This window comes from Syzygium oleosum, unplaced genomic scaffold, assembly GCF_021117445.2.
Source record: "Syzygium oleosum isolate NSW1041296 unplaced genomic scaffold, Sole_v2.1 Sole_v2.07, whole genome shotgun sequence".
NCBI classification, from domain to species: domain Eukaryota; kingdom Viridiplantae; phylum Streptophyta; class Magnoliopsida; order Myrtales; family Myrtaceae; genus Syzygium; species Syzygium oleosum.
The window spans coordinates 1,901,365-1,910,638 of record NW_026607491.1 but is presented as its reverse complement, the minus strand read 5'-3'; the positions used below and the strand labels follow the sequence as shown (position 1 = coordinate 1,910,638).

At 38.6% G+C, this 9,274-nt stretch overlaps 1 protein-coding gene across 3 annotated transcripts; it reads left to right on the top strand.

The window, feature by feature from the left end:
• Positions 1-1,247: 1,247 nt before the first annotated feature.
• On the top strand, positions 1,248-8,979 carry LOC115682254 (uncharacterized). 3 transcript variants are annotated; one of them, XM_056313516.1, is made up of 10 exons: positions 1,249-1,471; positions 1,646-1,707; positions 1,891-1,981; positions 4,038-4,124; positions 4,239-4,292; positions 5,442-5,626; positions 5,739-5,821; positions 5,937-6,037; positions 7,199-7,457; positions 8,319-8,979. In XM_056313516.1, exons 1-9 carry the CDS (start codon positions 1,259-1,261, stop codon positions 7,412-7,414), a joined length of 1,092 nt encoding a protein of 363 aa, XP_056169491.1. In that variant the 5' UTR covers positions 1,249-1,258; the 3' UTR covers positions 7,415-7,457; positions 8,319-8,979. The 3 variants fall into 3 exon arrangements, with proteins under 3 accessions (XP_056169492.1, XP_056169491.1, XP_056169490.1); XM_056313517.1 differs by lacking the exon at positions 8,319-8,979 and having other exon boundaries at positions 1,248-1,471; positions 5,937-6,031; positions 7,199-7,670; XM_056313515.1 differs by lacking the exon at positions 8,319-8,979 and having other exon boundaries at positions 7,199-7,670.
• The last annotated feature ends 295 nt before the right edge of the window (positions 8,980-9,274 follow it).

Below are 9,274 nucleotides of genomic sequence, written 5' to 3'. Positions count from 1 at the left end.
TATCATTACGTGCGCGAAAAGGTGGCTCTTGGAACACTTGTGACTAAGTATGTTCCGTCTGTGCATCAAATTGCTGATCTCTTCACGAAACCATTGTCTAGAAATGCATTTGGAAATTTATGTCGCAAATTGGGAATTTGGGATTCTCCTATTCCCAATTTGAGAGGGAGTAGAGGCACTGATTTATCAATCAAGGAAGAAGAATCTGGAGATTCTAAAGATATCAATCAAAATCACGAGATGATTCATGGAGATGCTAGAATCAAGCGATTGACAACTCTTGTAATATAATGATTTTTTCATTTATTATTTTTCATTGTTGTATTGTTTCCTTACGAAGTGTAACTTTTGTAATATCTATATATAATGAAAATCATCTCAACAATGGTACGTTGAGATCAAGAATCAAACTCCTTTGTTCTTTTAGATAGTAAATCAATAAACTGATTATCACAAGTCAAATATGGCCACATGACAAAACCACGACATGTGTCTTGCCATGTAGCCACATTAATTAAAAACTATAAACCAATTACCTAAAAATCTTTCAATATATAATTTCTTTAATTTTATCTATTTTATTGGTTGGATACATTCGATCATACTTTCTTTCGAATTTAATGAGTGATAGAAAAGCGAGGTTGATAAATCACTAAATTGATGCTATCCGTCGAAAAATGGGCCATGTGGCACGGTTATGTAATGTGACTTGCTATGTGGCATTAAAGTTAAGTGCCAAATGGCCAGTACCGGAGCGAATATTCTCTCAACCCCGACTTTAACTATATAATTGATGAATAGGGATAAATTATAAGAACCGTTTTTATATTTTTAAAGAATATGTTAAATTTAAATTTACGAATTCAAGGAAATCATCTCGAATTTAATTTGATTACTTGTAAAGGATTAGAAGCACGTGAGTATGTTTTGACAAGTGAAAAGTCAACTGCATTTTCAATTGATCTTATTTTCCTTTGATCGATTTTATAGGTCTGATTACTAGACCTGTCAAAAAAAAAAACTGGTGGGTCAGATCGAATTTGAATTAGATCGAAAATTGTCCGATCCAAATAAACCCATTTAATCCGTTTAGATTTATTTTCATGTGATGAAAATCTAATGACCCATTTCCAATTCGAACTATACCTAAATTATGAAATGGATTTATGATTCATTTTGACAGGTGTACTGATTGCCCACCCTCGATCAGTCGATGTGCTCAACTATGAAAGATGAGTCTTGGAACCCGGTTCGTTAGATGTCCAACTCAGCAGTCGCAAGAACTCACCGTCGACCCCCAAACCTAGTCGCTGGGCACCATCACAAGAGGCGCAAGAACTGTCTAAACGCGGTCGACCTTTCCAATTCGAAGGGATTTAATCAAACAGTTGGTGTGCATCGCACCGAAACGTTCGGCGACGCCATGAGGGGGAACAAAGCGACGGCGCTAACAGTCGCGGAGAAGTGCAAGGTACTCTCTTCCTTCTTTCTTTCTTTCCTTCCTTCCTTCCTTGGAGCCGTCTTACGCATACACCTCCGGCGTCAAGCTTAGATACGTGCAATCGTTCGTGGGTACCCATGCACTCGTGCAACTAAAATCCTCGTATTGGACGATGCCCACTATTCTTTCTTTCTGTTCCTGCAGAATATATTAGCGTCGAACTGGCAAGGCCACCTTAGTACCATCAAAGCCGACTCCAAAGGAAGGTGCTTCTTCTTCTTCTTCTTTTCTCATGTTTCTTGGCCTTTTTTGTTTGTTTGTTTGTTTGTTTTCTTGATGATTTTTTGAACAACACAAGAAGTAAACAAGAATTTGGCCCATCCAAACAAGATATGTTTATGCATTGTTTGAGTTGGATTTGTTTGTCACTCTCGGCTTGGTTGTGACAGCAAGGGGGACATACACAGTTCGAAAGTTAAGTACATGGTCAAGAGAGGGAAACCATACATTTGGGTTCCAGAGACTGATATGCACAATGTGGTAAGCTTCTTACTGTGCTTGGGAGGTGTTATTTATCGAGATAATTGCGATTTTGAAGGGGTTCCCTTTGTTGCTTGTCCCCTTTTTGCTTCGCGATTCTGAAGTAAAGTAAAGATAGCTGCCAAAGATTTGTGGCATTTTGTTGTACTTATATTCTGGACGAGGTGATATGTTGCTCCTTTGGTATCCCTGGTAAAGCAGGCTGAATTTTGTTCTCTTGAATGTGAGAATTGTTTCTCCTGTTGCACAAATCGCCATGAAAATTCACCTGCAAGTAACTTCACAAAGACTTGTTAGTCTTATACTTGGTCTTCTTAAGGGATGTGTCTGTTGGAATCTGTGGCAACGAATGTCTGCAAGCTAGGTGAAGAGTCTCATTTTATGTGTAAACTATAAGTGCAATATCTGATGCACTCGACTTGTTTTTCAATTTTCTATTTCCAAGAGTAGACAGAGTCAGGACAAACTGTTAATCCATGTTGCCCTGAACACAACCTGTGATGAAGCATGTCGGAAACCCTGCTGATTCTAGCAACACTCAAATATTTATGACTTTAAAGGCAACATGGTGAACAGTAACACTGTTATTTCAGTTTTCCATCTTTTAGAAGAATTTGCAAAAGTAAGCTGTTCAGAAAAGTATTGATGGAAGACTGGCTGCTATATTGCATGTCAAGTGTGAATATGAAGTAAAGGAGACATTTACTATATTCCAAAAGGCAAGGAAGCCAAGTTATTCTTCAAATTGTTTGTGAAGACTTGGGAACTATTTTGCTATTAAAGAGAACATAAATGTGTCTCCTTTTGGTCTGGTAAAAGGAAAAACAATCAACTGGAGCTTCAAATCTCAGTGCCACCTCTATTTTCACATCCTCTTTTAGACACATGGACTATGAGTGGATAAGCAACAATGCTTTATTTTGTACTGCGTAGACTTAAACAAGTTCTTTTGTGTATGTAGTTTAAGTCACTGTTTTATTAACTCAAACAATTACGTTATTTCAAGAAATGCTTGATTACATAGATGACCAATAAAATGTTGACTGTTAACCCTCGTAGCATATCTAATATTTTGATCACAGTGAATGTAACTGTTTTTTTAAGAACCAAATAGGACATAAGAGAGTGTTTAGCTCTCTCTCTCTCTCTCTCTCTCTCTCTCTCAAACAAATGCATTTTGTCCTGTTCTTCTGTCAAATGATCTTGTTGGCATTGATGATCATCTTTTAGCCTCATGTCTGTAGAAGATTAAAGCAGTTGCAATCGGGACTGCTAGTGGGCTTGTCCTTGATGAAGCTAACTATTCTATCTTCCCCTAAAGACTACGCCCTCGTCTCTAACTATTCATAAAGCTGCCTGTGGCTTAACATCTTGTGTAAACCTAAAAAGTGATGTGGTTCTTAAGTCATCTAATCAATGTTGACATGGTAAAATAGACACTTCTTTCACTTCTTTTTCGGGGATCCACTGCAGTATGAGTCCTAGTAAATCAGCTTCTCCTAGTATGCCTGTATTTGTGAAGTTCATCCTTTTTCAGGGAAGGAATAATAATTAGATTTTCATTTCTCGTAATCATTACTCCCCTGTACATCTCTTCGATAGTGTTTGAGGTTATTCAATTGTGGCTGCACTAAGAATGTCTATGTCACTTAATGTTGCACTAATTTATTTCCTTAGTAAATTGGTCAATTTTTCAGCTTCCCCCTTTCTCTATGCTTTTATCATGGTTAATCTCTCCGATGTTGCACAATCTGTAAACTGCAACCATGTGAAGAAACAAATTGAGTCGGTCTATCCTTTAGGCAGCAATGGGAACTGGGAAGAGCTAAACTCTCTTGCCACAATGATAGCAATATTTCCAACCTCTTTGGCTGGAACATGTTTATGTTCTTGTATCTTGGTACTTCTACCTTATCCACAAAGTCAAGCATTGACTGAACTTAGTTGTTCCCCATATTTAAGATTTGGAATGTACAAGCTGGAAGTTTTTATTTTGATGAGTATGCTGTGCTCCATGTGCTTGGGTGTTGCTTATTATTCACTTTCCTATTGGTAGAACACAGTAATTGATGAGCGTGGCTCGTTGGCGGTAGCAACACCTTTCCCAGGTCCACTGGCCAATCTACTCAAGTCCCTAAAAAAGGTTGGTGCTTATGTGGATATGAATTCCCAACAAGTATTAAATGTGTTTATTATATCAATCATCTGCTCTAGATAGAGGGCAACATGATAATATTTCTTCATGGACATGCTGCAGTTTCCCTCTCGGATTGCTCTGACCGGAGATGTTCTTCCTCTTAAGGACCAAAAGGTGAAGATTATTAAACAGAATTTTGATAATTTTGGAATGTAATTTCTCTGCTTCAAATTGGTTGTGTTGATTATGGTAGTGGTTGAATTTCTTCATATCTTTATCAAATTCATATCTTCGTATAATCAGGTGGGCCTCTGTCTGAAGGATTGATATCAGTCTCTTGACTATTGTGCTTGAGAGCAGATCTTTATCTAGTATTCAGCCTTGCAACCTTCAATATATATTGAGTCAGTATCTAGAATTTACAAAAGTAAATCTGGCCATTAATAGTCTCTCTCTCCCTCCCTCCCTCCCTCCCTCCCTCCGCGCGTGCGCATGCAAAAACATTTTTCACATGAGAAAATGGTGGACTTTCACGTAGGAAAATGGTAAACTGCATCAACTCAAGTGATCTTATTTCACTGGGGCTTAGCGGTGAATTGCTGCTTCAGTGGCATTATTTGATAGTAGACATTATCTAAAAGTTTATTGCCTGGCGTTACTGCATTATTTTTTCTTCTGGTATTATATCAGTGACACTTTTTTCGGCATCTGGCAATCACGATACATATTCTTTCCCATCTCGAACTCACTTCTGTGCTTGATTTAGGTGTAAAACTCACCCATTGAGGGTATAATTTCCCATTCCTTTACTTGCACCCCGTAAATCTTGCTAAGATATACTTAATCTTATATACTAAAATTTTCAGATAAGTGTCTAAACTGCTAGACTTAACCCAAAACCATCTCTGGCGTTAATTATAAAATTTAACAGGCACTGTGATTATTGTTAACTAAAATAGTAGACATATTAGCTTCTTAAAGTTTTGTTGTGTTGTATTTTGAGGAAAGCATACTTAGTCATTTTGTTACTTAGTTTAGGTAAACCGGTAGTCAATTTTGCCCCAGTGAGATGCACTTCTAGATCTGTCCTGCAACTGTGCAGCTGCCAAGCTTATCGTTTACTTTAAGTAACTACGCAAGTACTTCTCTTTCAAGGAAGAAGGTATATCAAGGTTTAACTGATTACCATATGGTCATATCTGGTCATAGTTTATCCGACTTTGGTTTGCATCAAATGAGTAAATATTTGTCTCAACTTGATTTGCAATTTAAAGTCTTTTTTATGAGATAAAGATTGGTGAAGGTTTCTTATCCTCAGTGCAGGCTCAGTTGGCTTCTGAATGCCTTAAAGAACTTATACATTCTGAAGTGGAAGTAATTCGTGAGTCCAGTTATGCAGTATCTGGTGTACTAAGTTCAACCAATCCTGTTCTTACATCTCGTAGTGAAAACCTTCATGAGTTACTTGATGAAAGTCAAAAGCATGCCATCTATAAGTTTGATATACGGTATAATGTCAGTCACACCTTTCTTTTTCAGAAACATAACTTGAAGTATCAATATGAGTGTATATCAGATGCAATATTTAATACACGTGACTCAACTTTTATTGTATGGTAGATCATGCACATTCCTTGATGGCAATGGAGGAACTCATGAAGTTGATTTGGAAGTCATACAAACAACCAAGACAGATATCTTAGGTAAGGCACTCATGTAACCGGATAAAAACAGCTGTTTGGCATTGTATGCTTCTTCCTTCTTATGAGGAGCATAGCTTTCCTCCATATTAACCATCATTCTTTGTCGTGGTTGTAGCACCCTTTTCGGCCATGCTTGTTGATGGAATTAATCAAAGTGAATCAAGGCGAAGAGCACTTGTGCTTTTCTGTTTCACATACCTGAATGCACCTGTGAGCGTAAGTTCTTCTGATTGTATTGTATGGTTGCTGTAGATGGTACCTATTCTTTGAGTAAGACTGGAGACTGCATTGGTGAGCTGCCGCGGCGGCATATGAGTTGGGCTTCTCCCCATTTCCTTTGTACATAACTTAGTATTGGCTTCCTGGATGCACTTAAATATAATACTTGGACTATGAAATGTTATAGCTGGTCCTTCCTCCTTTGTCTTGTTTGTTGCTTGCTGAAGCTCTGCTTGTTCTCCAATTCCCCTGCAAAATGAGAAACAGGTATTTAGAAAAGAATGCATCAAATAGCTTACAAGTTAAAGACATCTTTTTTTTGGCTTCGACTTCTTTTGGCCAAACTTCAAAGACTCGTGTGAGTCTATTTTTTCGAAGTACTTTTGCTTTGTCATGTTCTGAAAATTAGCTTCTTGCAACTTCCAGCAAATTCATGGTTTAGATTATTGTATCGTCCTATGCTCTGGAGAGTCGCAAGTTTTGGGGCTATTGCATATATGGCATCATAGGTAGTAGATACAAAATAAGTGGTGGTTAACAAAAATGGACTGGTCATTTCAACAGTTTGAACTATTAACCAGTCTGATTTTGAAAGATTAAATAGTCTGTTATCAGGAACTGATTGGAGACTGATTCAATTCGTCAAAACAGGCAATTCAAATCAAGAGGAGCTCAATTTGGTTTCTTTTGAAAATGGTATTCTTATGTTGTGGGGACATTGGGTTTTGAATCAGGGACTTTGAGATTCATGACACACCATGCACAAACCACCAAGCCATGTATCACTTCTAATGTCACACATACAAATTTATATGAATAGTAATGCTTCAGGCAGGTCTGGTACCTTGAATAGGAGGCTCCTGCAACATAAAAGAATTGAGGAAATGGACATTTGTGTTTTAGGAGTATGCGTTTTGACTGTAGAAATGAAAAGAACTAACAATTAGTTCATTTAATGATTTTGACTATCAAACTTATGTAGGTTTCATTTCTTTCGAGGATAAACATGTATTACTGAGATAATTATGCAGCTCTTTCAAAGGATAAATTTATAGATTTCACAAAATCTTTTTCATGAAATATAACTCGGCCATTCATGATTTGATGATTGTCCTCTGGTTACCTTTTCCATTGACTGCTCCGTATTATCATTTCAAGGATGCATACATGCTGTCTCTGGATCAAAAGGGATTTGATATACTGGGTAAGGTCCCAGGTCCATCGCTGCAGGATGGTAGTCGGCAGTATCAATGGAGGGACTTTAGATTTTCCTTCAAGGAAGAGGCACTTGACATCGAATCCTTCTGCCGGCAGCTGGTGGAGATGGAGGAGGAGGCCATCAAGAAGGTTTCAACTTACAGTGGCCTTGGATGAGTTGGAATCGCCTGCTTAAGTGATAGACTGCAGCTATGAAAGGGTAATTTATATCCCTCAAAAATAGTCTCTGACCTTAAACTTTTCCATCTGTACGCACTTTTCTTAAACAGCTGGAAATCAGCTGCTGTGGTGAGTTTTTTTTTTGGGTCGAAGCTGTGGTGAGTTTATAAGATAGTAATATACCGAGGAAGATTGCAATATTGTTTGGGGCACTCTGGAGAAATCATTGCAATGTCATGCCTGTATTGCTGGAGTTCAGCTTGCCTGATGCAACTTTTTTTTTGTTTGAAAAGAAGAATTGATCTTCTTTCCACTTAGCTTCATTTCTACATTTTATGGAATTATCGAAAGATTGGACAAAGTCAACTGCACACCAATATATTGGACTTGCACTTATCTAGATTTTAGAGAAAATTTTCATTGAAGAAAGGAGATATCATCGCCGGTTTTGCAGGCATTTAGGCCCGATATTCCTCCTTGTGGAAATTAGCGATTGCATGGATAGGTACGGGAATGCACATCTTGATTTCCAGAGGCATGTGCAGTGGAAAGATTCACGGCCACAATGGCATGCATAGGCAGACACATGAGCATATGCATATAAGCATGCCTATAAGCGGAGGGGAAGGTATACCGATTTGTCTGTGACAGCAAGTTCTAAATGACTACTTTATACATGTGCATTTGTCCCAAACCTCTTACCCAAGTGAAATAGTTTGGCTATTTGTAACCTTGGCGCGACTTTACCATCAGCAAGTCTCTGTGAGTTGGTGTGTTTGGGTTAGGCCTGTGTGTACTCATTATTTCGATGCCACTTTTAACTCAACTATAGGAAAAAGACTGCTGACCACCATTTCGAGCTATAAGCTGTGAGCTGAGATTTACATTGTTCTTCATGTAGTCCGTCGCACAACTGGACTCATGATTTGTGCTCGAGCACGTAGCTGAATCAGTTTTCTGTATGGGATATAAATCTGCCCGTGCGAACACTACAAATTTCAAGAACTGGAGATTAGAACACTCAGAGCCATGGTGCAAGAACCTCTCTGATTGTCACTGAGGGTATCCAATCATGCAAACAACTCAGAATATCAATTCTCAGTTTTCTAATTCGTTCTTTCTGTTTGGCCAAATGGCTCTTGCTGTCAATTCCTCTTTAGCTTTATGTCGACTCCTTGCTCTGTCAATTTTCAACGCATCCCTGTGCTGGTGCCGGAACGAAGATGGCCAGATTGTGTGTGGACCAGTTTGTTAGGATTGTTGCGGGCAATGGCCACTTGGTCTTGTGTGGCCCAGTTGGAAGCTCTAAATAGCTCTTGTCGGCCCATGAAGAAGACCAAGCAAAGAGGAGGTGGAGGGGAGTCATTTTTGGTGCTGTTCACTAGAGTAAAAGGGAAAGAGATCCACTTTACTGATAAAACTAAGCAGTCTTACAAAAGGGAATTGCTAGTCAGACGGTCCTTAGAATATTAATATGGAATCTGTCCTAAGAATCTTCCCGAAATCATCACATGAGCAAGACTGAGGTAGATTTGTCTGCTTCTCAAGGTTCTTGATTTACAGATCTCCACATTGTTTTCTCACCCGCACGTGATCTAAGGCCGTAATGACAATTGCGCACAGAGAGAGAGGGAGAGAGATGGTATTGGTTTTAATATATTAAGTAAAAACGAGATTGTCATTACCCATTAGAGTACTGTTTTCTTCATGAGGTTGAGAAATGTGCATGCAATCCTTTTGCTCTGTACAGTATATCTTGAGAGAGGGAGAGAGAGAGAGGTGTGCAAAAGCTGCAAAGCCATGGCTCTTTTTTCTTTCCCCCACAATGTGAGACTGTGCACAAGAAGTAGGGTTGGC